This window comes from Malurus melanocephalus, unplaced genomic scaffold (genome assembly GCF_030028575.1).
Source record: "Malurus melanocephalus ecotype Western Australia unplaced genomic scaffold, MMel_1.1 scaffold_2, whole genome shotgun sequence".
Classification (NCBI taxonomy): Eukaryota; Metazoa; Chordata; class Aves; order Passeriformes; family Maluridae; genus Malurus; species Malurus melanocephalus.
The window spans coordinates 1,366,072-1,388,590 of NW_026623234.1; the positions used below are offsets into that span (position 1 = coordinate 1,366,072).

Consider the following 22,519-nt stretch of genomic DNA (forward strand, 5'->3'; position numbering starts at 1 on the left):
TGTTTTCTTTCTTTCGCCCAGTCTCTCTTTCAAACACTGCACACCTAAACCGATATATTATTATACATTGAAAACTGTCCTTCAAAATCAGTAGTATAAAAGTCCTAGCTCTACCTACCTACCTAGCTATGTGGGGGGAGTGGGGAACCATGTTACCAGCAAAGAGTTAAGGGGGCGTAAGGCCGCTCCCTCGCRTCCTCCCAGCTCCCTTTGGGAAGAAGCAAAGGGCTGAATGACTTTCCATCCGATTCCACCCCCTTCCCATTTGGGTTTAATTTCTGCCTCGGTCTGTTTGCTTTYTGCTGTGTCAGTCAGAGCAGCAAAATAAACATGGGGCTCTGCCTCTGCTTGATTATTTTTCAATCCTTTTCCAAGAAACTACCTTTTTGCCTTTGTTTGTTTGGAGAGTGTTTTACAACGTGCTGCCYGGTCTGAAGTGTACTCTGGGAATCAGGGAAATGCGCCTCCCACCCGAAAACACCTCCACTGCAGGAGGAAACCAGCAGGCAGCCCTGCTGGGCAGCACACGGGATACACCTGGCYCTGCTTTGTGCTGCGTGCCCACGGCTGTTGGGGCAGGTGGAGCCACGTGTGCTGCAGCTCTGTGACCTCACGTGTGACACACCRTCACTGCGTGTGGCCCATGCTCACKGCTCAGGCCAGGYGTGRTCCAGCAAGSACACKTGATGTGCCAGGGATGTGTGTTCCGGCAGGGRTGGACACCCACTCACACTGCCATGGCTTTGGGGAGAAGGAGCCTGGTTCTCTTTGTGTTCTGCTGTCTCTGTCTTCCTCCCTGCAGGCTCTACCTGGGTACGAGCTGGGGCAGTGGCACCTGAACTGGGCAGYGTATTCTGGAGGAGGCAGCGGAGCCGGGCTGGAGAGCCTGCTGGGAGCGCAGGTGGGTGGCACTGCTGGCAGCAGGGGACGTGCCAGGGGGCTGACCTGGCCCCTCTCCAGGAGCTTGTTGAGGCACAGCAGCCCTTAGAGTCTGGACCCTGCAGGGCCCAGCAAGCCCGAGCCTGGTTCCCCACTGGTTTGCAATTGCTACCAAAGCACTAACTCCTGCTTGTAGGCAAGAAGCGCCTCCGAGTGCTTGGCAGTGAGTGATACCCAACCTCTTTTATGCCAGTGCCAGGAACCTGTGCTGCTCTTGTTTTTTGCATCCTCCTGGTCTCAAAGCTCTGGGACATCTCTAGGGGTTCCCAACCATGGGTAACATAAGGCAGCCCCCTTGTAGGGTACCTGCTGCATAGCCAGGGCCAGGAACTGCCTGGGAGAAATGTTTTCTACCTTCATGAGGCTGGAGAGAGCAGATGGATGAGCCCAGCTAGCACAGAAAATGCCACCATGGGACGGCTGATGCTTGTGAGACATTTTGGTGGTGACTGGGGACAAAGCTTGCAGCTTTGAAGGCAAGTCCAAGCCAGGGAATTGTGATTCAATATATAGACAGGAGTAAAATACTAAATAAGAAATAAATAGAGAAGAAAGTCATAAATAGAGTTGAAAGGTATTAAAATAACAACAATAATAATTAAAAAAGGTATCATTGTGGTAATTTGAGATTGCAAGAACAGCACTGACCCTGTGACCCTTAAGAAATGCAGTAGCTGCAGGCTGGCTAGATAAAGATACATATATATATATAAATAAATGGATATATATATGTATTTATGTAATTTTCATGTTAATTTAACAGCTAGTTTTAAAAACCTTCTTAAATTAATTGTAAAAATGTGTGTAAGTACAGATGCATGTAGCTTAACAACTACCAGAACAAYTGTTTTTGGGGATTTGGGAGGGGCACCCCTTCCAGCATTAACGACAAGTGTGGGTGCAAGGGACGGTGCCAGAATGGCAGCAGCACCCCGAGAGGCGAGGCAGAGCCTGGCGAGCAGTGGGGCTGCCTGCAACTGGAGAGGGGAAGGGAGCCCTGGGGAATGGGGGTCCAGGGAACAACATTCCCCCTCACCTCATGGTGTTTGCAGCAGGCTGAGGGCTGGGCATGCACAGTGCTGTTTAAATCAGACTCAGTCCAACATGTGCTTTGCACATGAATTTTAAGGTGAGGGAAAGTGGGGGCCAAGCTGCTCTAAATGCCAAGTCTGCTGCCAGAAGATTCTCCTCTCTCTCTAACAAGACAGGGATACAGCACTTAATCCTCTGGGCTGTTAAACAGCTCAGATGAAATACTGGCCCTGTGGAAGTCTGTGAGGAAAAGCTACCCTTTAWCTTCTGTAGAGAATGCAGCGAAGCTCTTGAATAGCTGCAGCCCTCCAGTGGAGCTGCCTTCTGAACCTGCAGGCTAAGCAAGACCTGTCCCCCTTTGTCTCTCCGCCCCACTGCCCTCTCCTCAGCTCTGCTTGTTGCTAATTTGCCTTGTGAGCAATGGTACTGGGCTGTTCAGGCAGCATCCCTCCACAGATTGCCTGCTGACAGGGAGAAGCATCAAGCTCCTTGGTGTACCTGGGAAAATGCTCTCAATGCTGTGCTCAGCTGCCTGCACAAAATCTGATGGACAAATTGCCTCCTGTCACCAGTCTCTGGGTGGCTGGGGATCTCAGTGGCTTCTGGGGTACACAGTGAGGTTGTTCCTGCCTCCAACAGGTCAGCATGATCCTGTCTGGTTCAGTGATCAGCATCCCTTTCAGCATCTAAGCCACCATGCCCGAGGMCTCAGCTGAATGTTTAGACTGGGATAGAAATCCTGGCTGCTTGTGATGGGAGAGGCCCTGGTTATGCAGATGATGTGGTGAAATGTGTGCTGGCTCCCGTGCATAGCAGGGAAGGCATCTCAGCATTTCTGAGGAGCAAAAAGAAACAGCACCATTGGTGTTTTCTTATTGCAGTAAATATATTACTTTTGACCTAGCAATGTGTATCTTTTAGGTAGTGTATGACAGTCGAGACACTATGGAAATACCTTCATTAACGTGAAGCCTGACATTTGGTTCTAGCTTACTTGGAACCTTTTCCAAGATATTTGGAACCTTTAGATATTCCTGCACCTTAGACTACAAGATCCCCTTACAATGAGTAGGAGGATAGAGGGCAGGGTGACAAACCAGTTTTTATGGGAATAATATCCTGTAGTTCCCTTTCAAATCTTGGAGGTGTCTGCCCCAGCTCAAGCCCAGCTTGCATTGCCACCGGTGTGTGGGTAATGGTGCTAAGCTGACTTTCAGCTTCTCCTTGGTCATATTTAAGTGGGATAAAAGGTTGCTCCAGAATTATTCCTAACATTGTGATCATTGAAAAACTTGTAAAAGGTTTAGCCTTGCAAAGGAGACCTCACTTGACAGCTCTGAGCAGGTGGGAGCACTGGGAGGGAAAAGCAGACAGGCACCTTGGCTCAGACAAACCAAGGAAGTTCTAGTCTCTCCTACTTCCTCTGCAAAGTGAAGAGGATCTGAGGTGGCTGGAGATGGGGCAGCATCATCTCATCCTCCCTTGAGCCCTGTGCTACCCCCATGCAGAGATGCCCACAGCCTTGTGTTCAACAGGGCACTGTGGTGGAGGGCTGAGGGAGAGCCTGTCATTGCATGTCTGACCCCAGCATGAGGTGTATGAGGAATTTGGTGGCCTTGTGCCACTGTGGCTGTGTGCTAGTGCTTGAGCTCTTTATAAGAGCAGTCTTTCTGGGGACTCAGGGATTTACACAGCAATTCCCTGCCAGAGCTGCTGTCTCTAAACTGAGATTAGTAATTCCTGATCCAGTGAAAGCCAGAGGAGACCTTTTCCTGTATCACCACACTTGAGGGCCTCAACACAGACCATGAGCAGGGAAAGCAAAGCCCAGGCACTCCCTGGAGCAGTGAGCCATACTGGGAACTTTTGTCTGCTGGACTGGACCTCCATCTGGGTCACCAGAGCTCTGACAGACTCTCAGTGTGATAACTCTGTGTCGTGTTGGGTAGAGGGGCATCCCCTTCATAGGCCTCTACAACTCTGTGCTTCATCTCAGGCTACAAGATGGAGAGGGAGCAGGATAAAAGGAGGTGGGCTMATGTTGCCTTTTTTTCTAGTTTCAGTTATCTTCCCAGCCCAGCTCCCTGCTCAGCTGTGGGAAGTGGAAACTCCTGYTAAAATGATGTGAGCAGTGTGAGAAATGTCTCTTTGCTGGTGCCAGAGTCCCTATCCAGCCCCCTGCCAGGGCAGAATGTGTGAGTGGGGACACGTAGTGGGATGGGAGAAGCTGCTGAAAGGCCAGTGGGCTCTTGCTCTTTGGAAAGGCAGATCTGRTGCCAGAAAAAATAGCGGGAAGAAAAAATGCCTAGGTTATTGGGGAGGTGGCAGTGAGAAGGGACGCATCCCATCCCAGATCTTGATGGAAGAGGCGCTGCTCCACAGCCTCCCTCTCCCTGCCCGATCCCAGGAAGCCGGGAGCTGCCACGTTCACGCTGGAAACACTCCACTTACGTTAACATATGTAYTTTATACGCCTAGGGTAGCTAAAAGTGCTGCATTCAGATCCCCGAGGAGGCAACTGCTGTCTGGAGTCCAAGCGGATGGATTGATGGGGCTGTTCCCCGTGCTCTCTCCGTGTGTGGCGGGCCCCGGGCTGCAGCCCTGTCATGTGGCCCAGGAGATGGCGGCGCTGTGCTCCTTGGCTTTCATCCTCAGGGCAGCGATGCTGGAGCTCTTGCGGTCCGGCTCGCTGTTGAGCTCGTAGCCATTGAGGCCGGGGCTCATGCCGGCTGTGCCGAACAGGCCGCCCATGTGAGTCTGTCCCACGTGGCTGCCGGGCCCCGACACSCCGAGGAACTCGGAGACGCCGCCGGCCGCGTGGGGGTGGCCATGGGGGGACATGCAGGACGGCACCGTGTCGCAGGGCACGACGCAGGCGGGCACGGGGGAGGCGGCTCCGTTGTTGCCGATCCAGGAGGGGTTCTGGATCTGGGGGTGGGAAAAGAAGCGTCAGGGCTGCCCCGTGCGGGAGATGTCGGGCAGCTGGCATGGGGAATGGAGTGTGCACAGCCCTGCCTAGTGGAGGGGCACCCTCTGAGACGGGCATGGAATGTGCTGGCTCCCTCAGCCCTGCCTCGGCCAGCAGAGCCACTCCAAAACCTGTGTGCCAGCCTGGACAGGGGCAGGGAGTGCAGCAGGGTAACTCACAGGGAGCAGGATTGTGCTTCTCCTCTGCCACAGCATCTGTTTATCTGTTCCTCTCCCAGACACTTCTCTTATTTTCTTTTGTACCATGAGCACTTTTCTCAGCACAGGAAACTTTAATGTCATCCATGGTGTTTCTAYAGGAAACCCATTACGGAGGGAACAGGCAGAAAGGGCTGCTGATCCACCATCCTGCTCCACTCARGGCAGCTTTGCCTAGGCAAGGGCAATTTTGTACCACTCCCCCAGCAGTGCCCATCAAGGCAGCATCACCCACCCTGCTGCAGAGCTGAGCCCTGCAGGGCCACCTTGAGTGACCATCTGGGATCCTGCGGTGGCACTCATAAAATGACATTGCAGAAGAAGAGAGAAGGGCTCAGTATTTGCCAGTGGGAATAGGTGTGCTGCAGCAGGGGCACACAGGCATGCAGGATAAAAGCAGGGAGGAGGCGAGCAGCTGGCTGGGGCAGGAGAGCAAAGGGCCCTTCGTGCCACTGCCCCTTTGCMCGGCTCGCCCTTGGGCCCTCTCTGATCTCTTACCTCCTACAAACTGCTTTTCAAATTTTTGATCTCCTCTGCTGGTAGAGGAGGGCAGTATGGAGGGAGAGAACAGGGTAAGTTACAAAGGCAAGAGAAGGACATGATGAAAAGGCTGCTGAGAGAGTTCTCTGCTTGAAAAGCTGCTTTGGCATCTCAGCTGTTTCAAAAGGGCTTCTTGTTCAGTTTGGGGGAGATGCCAAGCAGGAGAGAGGTCAAATGCTCCCAGCTTGGCTGCAGGGTAGCATTGGTACAACACTGGCTGGGGAGGCAGCTGCCAGACAGGGTGTCAGGGAGGGAGGACTTGCAGCAGATCTGTGAGGACAGTCAGGTTCAGAGCATCATGCCTGTAGAACTGCACCCTYGAGCAGATTCTGGGTGGTGGGAAGAGGAGTGCAGGATGGAGGGAGTGCTTTCCGGGGCACAGCCTAGCCCTGGAGCTAGCAAACCCCAGTCTGCCTGGCATCRTCTGAGGTGTTGTGAAACTGGGGCAGGCCCAGTGTTTAGGAGGCTGTTGTGGTGACAGGTTTTCCAAGACAGGAAGCTAAGGCAGACCTGCTTCCATGGCCAGGGCAAGAACAGTTTCGACAGAACCAAGAAGCAGCCCTGGGTACCCCAACGAGGCTGCTCCCTGCCTTCCTTTGGAGCATAAAYCTACAACTCCCTTGGGAAGCATCCCCAAATGTCACCAAGTGTGCTCTGGGTACCACAGCCCATCACTGGGAGATTTTAGGGGAAAAATGCTTTTATCCAACCACCATGTCCAAGGGGCATGGAAACCAGACATGGTAACAGAAAGCCTCCCTGGGAACTGCTATTCTTTAGGCATGAATTAGCCTTGGATCTTTTGCAACGAGCCCCGGTGTGCTTGCAGCCTTGCCTGAGGGCGCTGGATGTACCTGGGAACTGAGGCATCACTTGGGGAGGAGCGGGACGGGGGACAGCGTGTCCAGGAGCACCGGGCTCAGGCGGGGGAATGCACTCACCTGGGCGTAGTTCTCAGCTCGGGTGAGCAGAGGCAGCTCGTAGGCGGTGGAGAAGTGGGTCCGGACCTGCTGCATCTGACCGAACCGCTCCCGCTTGCGCCACTTGGCTCGCCGGTTCTGAAACCACACCTGGGGAGAGGCGACAGCGGGGCTGTGAGCGAGGGCAGCCTGGCAGTGGCTGGTAGCCCGGCACCCTGAGGAGCCCACCAGAGGGCAGGGTCTCGCCGGGTGGGTGGCTTTGTGCGGCACGGAGATGGGCACTGCTCTGCWGGGGAGAGAGAGCCCTTCCCTGCTTCTCTGGGGTGTTTGGGTGCACCCATCTTCTGGTGCACCGCCCCTTTGGGGACATTCACAGCTCTTMCCTGCTCATTCTCTGCCTCCCACAGCCTGACTTGGCCTGGGACAGCCCATCTTCCTCTCATGTCTATATCTGTGTTACCCAGGCTCAGCCCGCAGTTCTCCTGCTGCCAGCCAGTCTCGGGTGAGAAGTGTGAATGCATCTGCGTGTGCTGCTGCCAGGCTGAAAGCAGCAGTGATGGGGCTTTCCCCAAGCCRGATCCTGGCCAAGATGATGCCATTGACTGCAGCTTGCATTTCTCACCAAATTCTCTCACTTTTCTTAACCACAACAAAAAAATGGAAAGCCTAACACCCCTTCCCTCCTTGACTGCAGGAAAGGACAGGTGCCCTTCTACAGCATCCTTTGCTTTACACTGAGTTTTCTTTGTGAGGTTTGCAAGTCTTTGCTTYACGGTGCTGCTCAGATCCCTTCAAGGCAAAAACCAAAACTCTGTTTCTGCTCTTATTTTTACTGGCTTGACATCAGTGTGGATTATTGCACTGTTGTCAGCACCATTGCTCCTGATTTGCATCAGCCTGAGAGAGATCAGAGCCTGGCCCAGTGTCTTCAAAGCCTCTTGAAGCTCGTGACTCAGGGAAACACATCAATCAAGAGCTGCTTTGAAGGCACTGAGAGATGAGGGCGATCACCAGGGGCTGGGTTGTGCAGGTCACGCCAGTGCATGAAAGGAGCAGTCCTAGAGCCTCTCGGCTCTGCTTYGAGTTTTACACGGTGACTCGCTGCTGGGGCCAGAGGGAGTATCGCTGACAAACAGCTTGGCCCTTCCCTCTCCTGACCGAGGGGCAGATTCACGGCTTGCCAGGCACCTGGGGAAAGCAGACTCCAGGTAGGGCGCTCATGTCTTTGGAGCATAGCAGGACAAGGCAGGTGACTGGCACAGGGTGGGACGGCAGGACAGCTTTTACAGGGGCAGGAGAGCTGTGGCACCTGCAGCCTGGGTCAGTGCAGCTAGATGCTGCTGTGGGGAGGGATRCAGGGCTGGGTTTCTGGTCTGAGCTGACCTTGCTTGTGCAGGGAGAGCTGTTTTGGGCTCTCCCTCTTGAGTTTCCACCATCCACCATATGGGCAGCCTCGTGCTGGTCTCTCACAGCCAGGCCTGTGCTGTGAGTAGGGAGCTGAGGRTCTGGCCATGCTCTGTGCTCTGCTTGGGGCAGGGAGCTGATGATGCAGCTGCCAGCCATGTCYTCCCCATGTGGGCTGTGGATAATGCGGGGTTTAGTGCTGTGCCCCACAGCCTGGCAATGCCACTGGCATGGGCCATCTGCAAGTTGGCCAGAGTGGCCATACTCAAAGCAGCAGCCTGCTATCCACCCCCTACCCCAAATTAAAAAACCTATKAGTGTTTTCAGTAGGTGCAGAAAGCATTAGCAGAAACATCCTAACACTATCCCAGCTGAGCGCATGCTGCACATGCAGAGCGTCCTACTGGAGCAGGTTTGGTGCCTCAGGCATCTGTCTGTTTTTCTTCTACCTCTCCTTGGCACAGCCACTCCAGCCCAGCTGCAGGCCAGTCCCAGGGCTGGCCTGGATCACGGCGCTTTGATCTGCAGATTCAAAGTTAGCGGTGGTGACCCGRTTCCTCCTCAGGCAGAGGAGGCCCYGCTGTGCACAGAGGGTGGAGAACAGGTAGGGAGCAGAGTGCTGGCTGTGCAGGAGGCTGGGATGAACATGTGCCAGGCATACACAGCCATTCCATGTGTGGTGAAGGCACTGGTGCCTCACCCACCCGAGCATCCCACCTGGGAGCAGGGCAGCTGAGTCCCGGCCCCCACGGCGGAGTGTGGCTCTGCAGGGTGACCTCTGGAGCTGTCAGTGCCCCTGGCTTTCCAGGACAGCACAACAGCTGCCTTGACAGAGCAGAGYGAGGTCTCAGCCTCTGTTCTAACACATTTATGCATTGGACTGCACAGAGCAAAGTGGTTTAAAGTGGCAGTTCCTGAATTGCCACGTGGCCAGTGGGCTGGGAGGATGTGGCAAGTCAGGCTGAAGAGAAAGAGTGTCTTCAGTGCAAGTGTTGGTGTCACAGGCACCAGAGACACTCTGAGAGCTAGCAGTGAGCCATGGCTCCAAAACACTTGTGGCAAGGTTTGGACTGCTTTTTAAAGTTCCTCCTTCTCCTCTGGTCCAAATCCTTATAGGCTGCTGGGTATCCTGCAGTTGGGTTTCTCCAGACCTCCACAGTGCTCCGGGGAAAACAAGACAGGCATGGCAATGTATAATGTGAAAATGTCAGCAAAAACCCCCAACAAATCCTCAGTATTTCCACAGTCTTAGAAGACACCTGCTTTTAAAAAGCAAATCTAAACCCAAACAGAAGGTTTGCAAGTCCTTGCAAGGACTCCAAACAGAAGCCCATTTTCCTTTCATGCCTGTCACTCCTTGTCAAGAGCGGCTGTTGTGGGATGGGGATGTGACAGGGGAGGTTGCAGTGGCTAGTGCAGCATGTCCTCTGGGGTTGGGATGGGCTACTGTGTGCAGGGGCCAGCAGTCACTGTGGGCTGACTCTCAGTGTTAACAAATAGAGTGGGAGTGTACAGTGATGTCCAGTATCTGACTCCTGCAGACAATGCTTTGGTAAGCCCTGGTGTACCAAATCAGCCCTGTAAAAACCTACAGAACAGAGAATGTTTCATGTCTCCATAAACATTCAGCCATATGCTGGTACCTAAATCCATATGCATACACAGCTGATGTGCTCTTGGGGGCGGAGAGGCCAGCAGTGGCCTGAGATGAAGAAAGGAGGCTCCTGCTCCYTCTCTAGTTTCCTCTACCCTAGCACCCAGCAGGCACTGCCAGTCTGCCCCTGCCACTGCAGGTGGATGGGATTGTTTGGGACCTCACCCAGGCCACTCTGACTGGGTCTGGCTAGTTGTGGGCTGCATTGCTGATTTGTCCTTCCTCCACGTTAAAGGTGCTTTGCCCTCTTTCCTATAGGCTGACCTGTGCACATGTGTGGTGTGGGCTGGTGGCAGCTGTGGGGTTGTGCTGTGGGGTTGTGCTCACGCCCTGTGCTCAACACCCCTCACTGCATCATTGCCCTGGTGCAGGTAAGAGCTGCCCACCACGTTCAAATCTCATGCTTTTGCTGTCTCCTGGCAGCCTCACAGCACCCATTCTCCCCACTGCTGTCCTCTGTCCCTGCTACCYTCCTCCCTCTGCTCAGCCTCCATCTGTCTGTGTTCAGGACCCCATCCCTCTGCGAAAGGCCAGGCCATCTTCCCCTCTTGCCAGAGATGGYCACCAGCCCTTTGCTTTTCAGACTGCAAGAACAGAGCCAGAATTCATCCTTGAGTGCTGAAACTGGACACCATTTTATCAGTGGCCTGGAATGGGAAATTGGAGCCTGGGATGAGAGAACTGAATAACTCGAGCTTGTTTTCATTTCATGTTTAATTTCCTGCAGGCTTAGCTCAGTCTTTCCGCTCCTTCCACCAGCCTCCCAGGGTTTTATGGGGGAAAAGGGATCAAGATATATTACTTCTTGCTTTGCTTTGCTTTTTTTCTTTTCTTTTTTTTTTCCGAGGCGGTGATTTTGCTACAGTGGAGTTTGACATTTCCCTCTCGTTTCAAGCCCCTGCCGCATCACAGGGTCACCGCCAAAAACGTTTCATTAATGGTCCCAACAATCATAAGGCTGGCTCTGAGGGGGGCTGGCCAAGGGGTGATATTGCCTGGCTGCAAAGCCWCCTTCCAGCCCCATCCCTTTCTCCTCTGCCACAGAGCAGTCCAGGAGRCAGAGATACTGATAACCCAAGAGAGATAAGCAGCCCGGGCCAGGCTGGCGTGGGCTGGGTGTGTTCCTGTGTGTTTCTATGCAAGGGGAAGGAATCATGTGTGAATACACGTGTCTACCTTGTTTTCCTAGTGCTGCTGCCCCAGACATCTGCTGCAGACCTGGATGGGCTGGAAGAAGCTCAAGCAGTTGCTGATACCAAGCAGAAGCTCTTTCTGGGGCTCTGCAGCCTCAGACATGGAAGAGAAGAAAGGAATGGGATGCAGGTGTTGTGCCTACATGAACACAGCAGGTCCTGTGCACCCTTGTAGGTTTGTGGCTCAGCCTGAGCAGCCTCTCCCTGGCTTCCACTTTGGAAAACAGGGATGTGCAGTATTTTAATAGTACATGGAAACAGGGGCAAGGTTGTGGGAGGTAGACAGGAAAACGTTGCATTGCATCGCAGGGGGAATTCACTTAGACACTGTCAGACACCAGAACAGATGGCCGGAAAGTGAGGCAGGCAGGGAAACAGAGCAGGAGAGGGGCCAGGCCATGGAATGCCACTGCTTCACAGGCAGYGTGGTGCACCCCACGCATGCTGCTGGCACGGGCTCCTCTCCAGCACTGACAGCTCCGGCAGCTATTTCACTAATGAAGCGTGAGCTTGGGAAAGGCATGGAAAAATCAGAGCTGCCACTTGCCTGTCTGGGCTTTGCATCTGCTGCTGCCTGCAGCACAGCTGGTTATGCTCCCCGGGAAGCCAAGCCTGGCCAGAGGGGATGACCTCCAGCCAAAAGCTGGCTCAGCTGTGGGAGGGAGCATCACACCTTCAACCTGCTGGGTGCCTCACCTTTCTGCCACCTTGTTTTGCTTAGTTCAGCCTTGCAGGCAGCTGAAGCTGACCTCCAAGAAATTATTCCGGGGCAGGATTATTCCCAAGATGACCATATTTTTCTTTGGAGAGGCACTACTGAGCTTCCCTCAAAGCCCAAACACSCCACAGCAGCCAGAGCCTCTCGCTGCGTGGCAGAGGGTGTCTGAGTCCCTATTTGGCTTGCAGGGGGAAAGTAGTGAGTGGCTTATGGCTAATTTGTGATTTCCACCCTCTAGCCCTYGGTTCTTGGTCCTTGAGGCAGGTGTTTGCTTGGCCATCAGTCTGCTGAGCTGCAGCCCCATGCCCGTGAGCAAATGGCCCTTGGTGCCACAATGCACAGAGCAGAGCTGCCCATGTGATGGACCAAAGTCAAGCCTAGAGAAGCTATAGCACAACCCCGAGCTGGAGACAGCACTAGGGTGATTCATAAGGCTTTGGCTCCTCTCTCACGGGAAGCACCTTGTGCCATCAGCAGAAGAGCCCTGTGCCACCTCAGGCTGCACCTCCCTGCCTCCCGGGGGCTGCCTACCRTGCCGGGCTGAGCAGCTCACCAGCCAGGGGACACATATGAGACACCCAGCACCTGGGGTGTGCCTGAGCCTGCCAGGCCAGCTCCCCCTGCACTGGGCACAAGGCTGCTGCTTCTCACTCTCCACTGGCAGCAGTCTGCTCCCGACAGCACGGCAGCCCTGCATCCGGAGGTGGTGGCCTGGTGCCAGCCCGGGGAGAACTGCAATACAAGTGCTTACCCTTTTCACCGTGGGTGAGCAGCCAGGCCACTCAGACAAATCCTTCATCAGCTCTGTCACACGAGCCCTGTCATCACTGTCCCAAGGGTGAGGTGTGCCCTGGCAGTCACAAGGGCAGGGAGGCTGCTCTGGGCTGCTGGTGCACTTATTCCACAGCAAGATAGAGCCCCTCTTTGCAGATATCCTCCTGGCTGCCAGGGGATAGCTCCTGCCCTCGGCTGAAGTGTCAGCCAGTGATAAAGCAGGGAAAAATCCCAAGATGAAGGGTCATATGTAAGGAACCTGTAGATTGCACTKGCCTCGCCTGCCCTGGCTCTGAGCACCATCCCTGCACTGGCTGGGGCAGCACAGTAGCTGCACAGGCTGGCTCAGGAGTGAGCAGGAGGAGCTTGCCACCCTCCAGCACCTCATTCTCATTCCTGAGCACAAGGAATTTCATGCACTGTGCAGTGAGTAACCCGATGCTATGTGTGGCCTCCCAGGAGACCCCATTAGCACTTGTGGTGTGTTCCTGGGAAATCTAGAGCTGCATCCAGTGGCACAAGTAAAGAGCTGACATTTGTAGCACTGCCTTGCCCTGCCCTGCCCTGCCTGCCGTGTTCAGCGTGCTACACGTGGGACCAGTGGGAATCACACTGAAACACAGCYATGGCCAGCCTGAAGAGAAACAGCTGTGGGGAGGAAGAGCACACCGGTCCTGCCAACCAATTTAGGCAAGCAGACAAGAAAAACCCTGCTTCTGGTTGAATATATAAAATAAAATGGACTTGAACATGGGTATAGGCCTGTTCTTTGAGTTGTTTGCAACAACCCCTTGGAAAGGTTAAAGCAGAGGGTAATCCGGGCTGCCTGGGAGCTGGGAATATTCCTGATATAAGAGATAGAATCAGGTGTCTCCACRGGCCAATTGTTGCTGATGCTAATGYARGTTRTGGGGGTGGTGAGCTGACAAATGCCTGCAGACGGAAGTTACAGGATTAGCTGTGCTGGAGAAGGAGCTGGCTACCAAGGTGTGAACTTTGGAGCACTSCTCCATGCAGGATGCTCCTTTGTGCCCATACTTCTGAACCTTTCTGTTTAACCTTGACTCAGAGGAGAGACCAGTAGTCAGAGAATCATTCCCTCCTCTGATGTGGATTTTGGCTCTGCTGGCTCCCCAGGTTAGTTCATGGCAGCTGTGTGGGTGGAGGTGATTGAGTGTGGGTTTTTGTCTGTCCTGCTCCTCCCGAGGTGCTGGCTGCACCTTTTGCCTCCAGATCTGCAGCTTTCACGCAGGCAGGTGTGAAAGAGCTTTTTCTCTTGTATCAGCTGGTGGAAAAGCTTGCTGCCACTCAAGGCTAATGAGCCTGTGTCCCCTGCAATTCTCTTGAGGAGAGCAGGGTTTGTGYAATCTTTGTTCAGGGTGCTGGTGAGGCTTGGCTGCCTGCTGTCCCGTTAGCTCAGGGACAAGAGGTGTCCCTGGGAATGCTGAAATGAGGGACACCAGACCAAATACAGGGGCTGGCAGTGTGTCAGACATGGCTGTACCTCTGTCCTTTCCCTGTGCCACAGGCTCTGAGCGTGGTGGGACTGCACGGCAGCTCGGAGAGGTTTTGCAGCTCACCCACCCCGCACCCAGCCCCAGCCTTCTCCCCGTACCTGTACACGAGCCTCGGTGAGGTCTGTCCTCATGGCTAGCTGCTCCCTGGCGTAGACATCGGGATAGTGGGTCTTCTGGAAGACYTTCTCCAGCTCCTCCAGCTGGTAACTGGTGAAGGTGGTGCGGTTCCTGCGCTTTTTGCCCTTGTTGCTCTCCGAGTCAGCCTTGTCCATGGGGCTGGGCAGGTCTGTGCTCGCCCTGTCCTGGGGCCCTTTCACCCCGGCCTCCTTCACGCTGAGGTAGCTGCTGTCCATTGCTGAAGGGTCGGAGCTGGGCTGCAAGTCAGGCTCTCCCAGACTGCTTTCCTTACCTGTTTGGGTGGGAGGAAGGGAAGGGAGGGCAGGTTTGACCAGGGGAAGGGGACAGGGAGAGAGAGAAGGAAACAGATGTAAATCTTTTGACCAATTTTTGGGGCAAGCTCTCTCAGCTCCTCCTCCCTCTCAGAGACCCAGGTGGAAGGATGAACCTTGCACATTCACGTGCATGCACCCCAACAAGACCCTTCCTCAACTTCCCAACACCCACATCAGGACTAAACATCATGRAGCACTACATTCCTTGGTCCTGCCACTGCTCTGCATGGCGGGCTGTCCCCAGGACAGAAAAAGGGATCTGTGTGAGTGATTGGCCACCTGGCATATGGTGCACAGCCCAGTGTCACACCTGGCCACAATTCTGGCTGGATCTTTGGGCAATATCAGAATAGCCCTACTGCAGGTTTTAACTTGGGCCACTGTTCTCAGTTCCTAAATGTGTGGGAAGTGGTTGGGTGCTCTCCTTACCAAGCCAAGGTCACATCAAGTGGTTCACCTTTTTTTTGTAATTTCTCATTAGTCTAAATGCTACCAGGCCAGGATCACTCTTTGTGTGAAMCAGCCCCACCATCTAGCAATGTCCCCACTGGGACCTTTTCCCTGGCACTGTCATAACCAGGGTCAATAATGTGAGCTCAGGCATCTTAGCCTGTGTCTTTGGTAATTCCTCTTTTTTCAACACTCATCTCTTGTTGCAACATCCTTGCACTACTTCACTGTATTTTTGCAGTTTAGCCCTTCTGTGAACAGCTCTGTCACACCTTCACAGCCCGAAGCCCACGGGAGGGCTTGTGAGAAGGTGTACAGTGTACAAGTGTACAAGTCCTTACCTATCCCTCGCTCTCACAGCTGAAGGACTGCATTGAGGTGATTGGCATGGAACCAGAAGGATGGAATGTAGCTGTCAYTCTTACATATGAGGGCAAGGAAGGCCCAGGTTTAAGCCTGGGAGGATGAGCTGTGAAGGGGATTTGAGAAAGGAATTGCCCAGGTGRTAGGGAGGGCTTGTAGGCAGACCTGGGATAAAGGCAATGGAATTATCTGCCTCTTGTACCCTATTGGGATTTCAGATTTGTTGCTTTCTCTRATGCTGTTCCCTCAGACTTTTGAAGACCTTCCTGTGAAGCTTACCAAAGCTTGATGTCTTCTGTCTCAGCTCTCTTTGCTTTGATCTTTGGGAAAATGTGCCAACRTTTCTGCTCCCTGGGTGCCATGACCAGAGTCTAGGCCAGTGACTGACCCACTGCCTCCTGTTTGAACCTTCCTTCTCCAACTGGCTGACCTTTCTCTCTCCTCTGGGGGGATGCAGGTGGACAGATCTGTCCAAATGGGCTGGGACAGTGCCCTTTCCCACAGCCTTGGTGAATCATGTGCTGTGGACATGATATTTATCATTTTCACAACTGAAAATAAAACCGTTTCAGAAAGTCTGCAGCAATGGACTACCACCTATGAGAGTCAGTAGAGACAGAGTAATAAATAAAGTATTCAAGAGGGTTTTTTCCCTTCCTTTCTCTCTTTCTTTCATTATTTATGATGTCAGGAAGCTCAGTACATTTTCCCCCACGGCTTTGTGCTGGCTAACTCCCAAGCCCCCTGCAACTCCAGCGGCAGCAAACACAAGACCTGAGGCCTTTCCTTGGGGTCTCCTCTGCTGTTCCTTATCTGCTTGAGGAGCTCAGCTAGCTGGGGAAGGATCTCCACAAACACATTTGCACAGAGAAGAGCTCTGTGTCTGTTCCAATTTCACTGACAGTGCAGCTGTAGCTGGGAGCCCGGGCTTTCCGCAGTGAGAAATTATCTCCATCACAAACCATCAGCCCCAAGGAGCAAGGACCATGAGCTGTGCACACAGGGGGTGTTCCAGTGCCTGCTCTGCCAGCCCAGAGCCCTCCTTGCAGCTCAGCCACGCTGCTCTGGTGCTCCTGTGCTGCAGCAGACATGGGCTTCACCTCTGGCCCCTGAGGGTCCTGGCAGGGATGAGCTGTTTCCATGAGAGGGGCAGAAACAGTGGGATGGAGGGCAGGGTGACAGTGGGAGGGGGGAATGGTGTGCATCCACCCTCAGCTGGGCATCCTAAGAAGTAACTCTGATTCCCTTGAAACAGGCTCCCTGACCCCAAAACAGGCACGCTAACTGCTGAAGTGAAACAAATTGCATACATCTGCATATGGATATGCCCAGACTTCCTGTAACTGGAGATGGCCTCAAAGTTCCAGCGCAAAGTTTGGGGTGTCTGTTTCTAATCAAACCTGGAGAGACCTTGAATTACATATTGTGAAGATCTCCATGACAAGGAGTTAATGTGAGCACCACTGCACACTTACAAGCCCGACAGGACGGCTCAGTGCCTCCTTCTCTGCTTGCTAATCCATCCTCGCCCTCGCAGCAGTAGAAGGAGGATCTTTTCTAATTCCCACAGTTATACCCTGCTCTCTCAGTGCCTTGGCTGCCTGCTAGACCATCAGCACTTCCAAACCTTCCCTGAGGCACCGTGTCAGCTGCCRAGGGGCAGGGACAGTCCAGGATAACTGGGCACGTGGACCCCAGGCATCTCGAAGTTCCTTTGAGACAGAAGGGATGCCTGCATTCCCACTTCACCTGCAGGGGATGTGCCTTTCAAATCTCACCCCATCTGTCCTGGTGAGGAGAAAAGGGGTGCAGGAGACACAAGACCATGTTCACATGTGGCCATGAAGTAAGGTYCTGAGACAGCCAGGTATCGCACCAYTCTGCTGACACCCTCCTGGAGGGAGCTGTCATCTTTGTCACACTGTCAGAATATTTGGATTCACAGCTTGTGTCTGTTTTCTTCCTCAGGTATGCCGTTTTGGAAGGGTGATGAAGTAAAATCCTCATGTATGTATGTACAATCTTATCCATGGCATTTAATTTAGAGCAAAGGCAGCTTTTCCTTTGCACCACAGCCCAGCCAGCACACCTCAAGGACTTGACCAGCCAGAGCAACCTTACCCAGTTTTTGTGATCTCGCCTTAACACGTGCTGAAACTTTTAAACTTGTTTCTAAGCTGTCTGTTGCAGTCTTCTGCCTCCTATCTGTCATTGAAGCCTAGAAGTCAGCGCAAGACTAATATTTAGAAAGCATCCACATTTTGAGTTATGTAGGAAAAAAAAAAGGTGACTGGATTTTAGACAATAAAGACCCAAATGTGTAGGTTTATTTTGGTTCAGGGAGTCAGTGCTCTTGCAGTCTGCRCATGTAATGAAGATTTTAACACTTTTTTAGTTGTATGTGGCATCACTGATTTTATTAGCAATGATCAGATGCTTAATCATACCTTCACTCTTGTGCCCAGCTGAAGGGTAAATCTCGGCAGCATTAATCTCTCAATGCAGGTGATGATAGAATTCTACACGGGACATAAACCATTGGCTTTGTTCCAGAAGCTGCCATTACCCTTTGCTGCTGAGCAGAAAGTGGTTGGAGCATCTCCATTTCCACTCTGGATGAGTACAAGGCCTGTCCATCCCTCCCACACAGGGACCTCATTTGGTTGTTTCTGCAGAACCTGAAGGAAGGCTGGAACATGGCCTGTGCTGCTCCTGTGCTCATGGTACAGCATTCCCTGACTTCCCAATGTGGCAGCTCAGGAGAACACTGCAGGAATGTTCTGGTCTGCATGGACACCATCCATCTGTGCCGAGCTTGGCAAAGCTGCTGCTCTGCTGCTCTGCTGCTCTGCAGCCCCCTGAGCTCCACAGCAAAGGGGGACGCTCTCAGTGACTACTCATGGTGCAACTCACAGGCTAAAAATACCTGTGAAATACCTGACCATCTTGAGGAGATAATTACAGGCAGAAAATTCCTATAGAAAAGTCTACTTGTAGAAGAATAAAAGGGGGAAAGGAACGATTCCTTCTACTGTGYTCCTCCTGACCACACCTAGGGCTCCTCACTTTGAGAAGATGCTTATTTTTCAGCATCAGAGGGGCATCAGGAACAATACTAAGGCCTGGAGCAGAAAGCTCTTAAAAACTCATTGTGTTCCTGAAAAGCAGTCTGGGGACAATGCTGAAGATGCCACAGAGTGATCCATGGGTGGTTTTTTGGTGGCCCTGAAGCCYGTGTGTATCTTGAGTCACTGACTCTATTTCCACTGCGTGCCTGGGAATCCACCTCAGCCCTGGCTGCACTTAGGCCCTCTTTTTCCTGGCTGGCTAGCTCTCCTGGAGTACATCACTGTGTGGGTTTGGGGACAGACAGCTTGATAAACATTAGTGCTGCTGAGAAGTTTACATCACAGCAAGGCTGGGGAACGTGTGCTATTTGTTTGGGAAAATTGCTGTTCCTCTCACTTTTATTCTGAACCAGCTTTTTTCCCCCAATACAAACATCTGTTTTTGAGGGCATGTGTTGCTTTATTGCCTGATTAGCTGGATTCACACAGCCTGTGGCTACTTGGGGAGAGCTCAGCATTCTCTGTACAAATGCAACATGTGCTGCTTGCTCCTCTTTCATGTTTTTTAAAGGACGCTAACAAAACTGCCTTTTACATAAACAAATCAATTCTGAAAAGTCTGCAAGAAGCTGTGGCTAGAGAAAAAGGCACAGCTCATTCCCCAAGTTCTTTTTCATGTGGCACATTCATCTTAAAAGCAGGAGAGTGCTGACTAGCAAATTTTGAAGGCACAAAAATGCTTCTTGCAACCTGCTGCAGTTGCAGATGACTTTCTGTCTCCCAGAATGTCATATTAGGAAAAAGAAAGAGCAARAAAATGTACTGCCATTGCCTCCATGGAGAGAAAATGAGACTGCTCCCTTGCATACCACAGCTTCCTCACTACTGAGTGTGAAGGGAGATTATTGCTTATGCCAATATTCTGGAGTTGGGCATCTCAGTTCTCTCTGATGAGCCCATTAACTTCCCAGTGACATGGTTTCATCCTTTCTGACACCTGAAGGTCTTCAGTATTGCGGGGGGTGACACAGTACCGTGGGGATATGCCAGGACCAGCCACAAGATGACTTTTGAAGTGACAGCCACCTTAGTGGCATCAGAGCTTCATTAGGTCCCACAGAAGCATCCCCAGGCACAGGGCTGGGGGGGATCAGCTGCAGGTTTGCAGTGTGCCAGAGTGAGCAAAGTTTGAAAGTGTGACAGACAAGATGGGTCAGCTACTGCATTTTTAAATGTCTTGCTTCCCACTGTAGACATCAAACACAGCTAGGAAAAAAACTGTGGGTTTCTGCTCTGTCCTGCTTGTGTCTGCCAAAATAGTGCATGTGAACCAAAAGCCATCTAAAACCTCTGAACTGATATATCCCCCATGTGAATCAGCCAAGCAAGATGGACAAGGCTGGCAAAGATGGGAATGGGACTTGAAAGGGTTTTCAGTTCTCTGGTTTTGATACATTTTGGATAAGTAGTCTCCTCCTTCCCAAGCAGTCCTGCATTGCCTTGCCATGGCAGTGATCACCTGAAGGTCTTGGTTTGTCTCAAGATTCTTAGAACCAGACGAAAGTACCCAACTGCTCTGAAGACTTGGCTCAATGCTGAATAGACAAAATAAGTGATATCATTAAGAAAAAAATCAGTATCATTAACACTGGACAAAGTATTGAATGGTGTCATCTCAGTCATAGACTCATACCTACAMACAGGCTAATAATAACTGTTTTTTGGGATTTCAGTCCATAAGAGTCCACAGATCCTCGGACAAGTGAAAGGCAGAACAGACAGGTCCCCAGTGTTCTTTGCTGAAGACTTTTACTCTCCACAAACAGGCACTGTAGGGTTTTGCACAGCTCAGTGGTCAGTCCCAATGTGGGAACTCTGTTCTGCTCCATTCTGAGCTGGGTTTTCCTACTGGGACATCCCTGCTGGCTGTCGGCATCTGGAGCAACATCTGCCTAATCCCCCTGGTCTGTCTTACCTTGGGATCATTCAGTTATCCCACTGTTGTGTTTCTTTTAGAAAAATCTAGATCCAGCAAGGTTGCTCCTCCCTGGCTTGGATGCCGTCTGCAGCCGAGTTAGGGACAATAGCATTTAAGGATTCAATGTCCCCTCCCTTTCCTGGAGCCTTGTGAAGTCAGGCCCTGCACTGGAGCAGGGAAAGGTGAGTGCTGGGGAGCTCTGGGGCTGACAGCTACTGAGGGCTGTTCAGATGTGAGAGGCAGGGGAGGCTCATGCAGGGCTTAGGGCTGAGCTCTCATTCTGAAATGAAGAGCATAAGTTCCCATCATATGCAGATTTATATATTTATCAGGGAGGCAGGAGGCATTAGTGCAACCTGCCACCTGTGTGTGTGTGCTGCCTTCCATGCTAGCCACACACCAAGCGAGGCCCCACCAGCCACCACCTGCCACAGAAGGGACAAATCAGCCWTCCAGGTAAGAAAGGGATGGGGGATGACACGTCCCGCTGCTGAGGAAGGCTGCCGAGACAAAGCTGCCTGAAGGAAGTTGATCCTTGCTCTGATGTCTGGCTATGGCACAGTTTAATTCCCTGCTGCCAGCTTGCAGAGTGATTCACCCCATCCTGTGGGTCGGTGCCTGCTTGGATGCTGTTCATGTTGTTTGATTGGTTGGTCTGTCTGTCTCTGCATTCTTTTGTCTGTCTGCTTTGCCAAAGCAACCTCTTTGCAGCAGAGACAGCAGCGCATTGCTGAAGTTCAGCTGCCTCCCAGAGGTGACTTCTGGTTGCCTGTTTCGTGCTGCTGGTAGCAGGKCTGGACCTGGGCTGGACCCAGGGCTGCAAATTGCCAGCAGAGAAGAAGGGCAGCAGGAGGGCGATTTGGGCCATTCTATAGTGAGCTGGGCAGGAGCTGAGCTGTGTSTGCATTATGGAGCCCTGGTTCAAATTAGTGACAGGCCAAGGCCAATGGCTGGCGGGCCCTGGCCAGGGCAGTGCCTCATGCTCCTGTGGCCAGCTGCAGCAGCCAGCCTGCGGCCCTAGTCCAGCAAGGACTGCAGCATGGGAGTGTCCCTGGACTATCCTTATGCTGAAGTGTAGCATTTTGGGCTTCAGATGGACAGTCAGGCAAGCCCAAACAAACCCTCCCAACACTCCCAAGCTGCTCCCAAACTTCTCAATTTGGGCCCCAGGTGCCCTGTGGAGAGGACCTGGGGACTCGAGTCTGGATGAGACTCTGTGGAAACCCCATTGAAACCCAAGCACAGCACATCTCAGGGGGATTTGGGTGCTACTGGTTTCACTTGGAAGTTGGAAAGCAGGAGTGATGGGAAAGCTTGAGTAAAAGCAGAAAACAGCCAAAGTTGGCTGAACCTCACTGAACCACAGAAAGTACTGAGTTTAAAGATTGAGACAAAGTTTGGGCAAGATTTCTTAGCAAAGTAGTTCTGCAGTTCTTCAGTTTTATACAGCTGATTAGTCAAGAAAGGCCCAGACAAGGGAAGAAAAACCTTCAATCTTTCCCAAACCTGCCTGTTCTTGGAAGAACATCTATAATTTATTCCCATTCCAACTGCACATTGCAAAACWCAAGGCTGGCTAGGTCTGGGAAAATTCCTGCAAGCACTAGGCTCTTAGAAGCWTTCCAGAAAGAAATTAGGTTTCTGGCTACCAAACCCACTAATGCACAGTCACCGGGGCTGGGCAACAGACTGGCATCAGCTTTTACTGGCAGAGAGTAACAGGGCAGCAAAATCCCAAACTGAAGCAAGAAGCAGCACAAGCAAATGGGAACTTGCCAGCAAGGAAGGAAGACACCACAACCAACAGCAAACCTGARAGCAGCAGTTGTTTCCCCTGAGCTCTACACCCTCATCATGAGGTGGGCACAGTGCTGCAGCCCCTGCAGAGGAGGTGCTGATGCAAATGGAGGTGGAGAAGGCCAGAGTMCTGGCAGGGTCTGAGGGTGGCAGCAGCAACTCCTGCTAGCCAGGGACTCATCCCTGGGCTCCATGAGTGCAGTGAATAATGTAGGGGATGCACAGTGTCCTCTGATCTCACTGATCTCAAGAGCTCTTGTGAGCTATGGAGGGGCCATAGCTGCACTGCATGGCCTGGCCATGAACCCCAGTGTGTCTACACTAAAGCTGTGGAGAAAGGGCAAAGAAAGGAAAATTCAGCTAAGACTGGCTTGCTTGGAAACTCCAGTTGACCCTGACACAGTCTAAACAAATATTTTTTAAAGATTACTCAGAATGCCCCAGTCTTCTTATATGTATCCCCAAAGACTGTCATAAAACGTCTACAGAAAGGACTCTGTGAACCGCTGCTGCCCTGCTCCAGAGGCACACATT

The 22,519-nt window shown here is 52.4% G+C and overlaps 1 protein-coding gene and 1 long non-coding RNA gene across 5 annotated transcripts in view; one reads left to right on the plus strand and one right to left on the minus strand.

The window, feature by feature from the left end:
• Nucleotides 1–836: 836 nt before the first annotated feature.
• On the plus strand, nucleotides 837–15,808 carry LOC130572539 (uncharacterized). Of its 2 annotated transcripts, none has more exons than XR_008965230.1 (3): nucleotides 837–901; nucleotides 10,865–11,043; nucleotides 15,393–15,808. It is a non-coding gene; the product is annotated as an uncharacterized LOC130572539 (long non-coding RNA). The 2 variants fall into 2 exon arrangements; XR_008965231.1 differs by lacking the exon at nucleotides 837–901 and adding an exon at nucleotides 9,980–10,046.
• Nucleotides 895–22,519, minus strand: part of ALX4 (ALX homeobox 4) — a 40,598-nt gene continuing 18,973 nt past the window's right edge. For all 3 annotated transcript variants that reach the window (XM_057364248.1, XM_057364266.1, XM_057364257.1), the window contains exons 3-5: nucleotides 13,976–14,286; nucleotides 6,639–6,767; nucleotides 895–4,899 (exon numbers count right to left, since the gene is read on the minus strand). In XM_057364248.1, coding sequence (XP_057220231.1) covers nucleotides 4,576–4,899; nucleotides 6,639–6,767; nucleotides 13,976–14,286 — 764 coding nt within the window. In that variant the 3' untranslated portion in view covers nucleotides 895–4,575. The remainder of the gene's footprint in view (nucleotides 4,900–6,638; nucleotides 6,768–13,975; nucleotides 14,287–22,519) is intronic.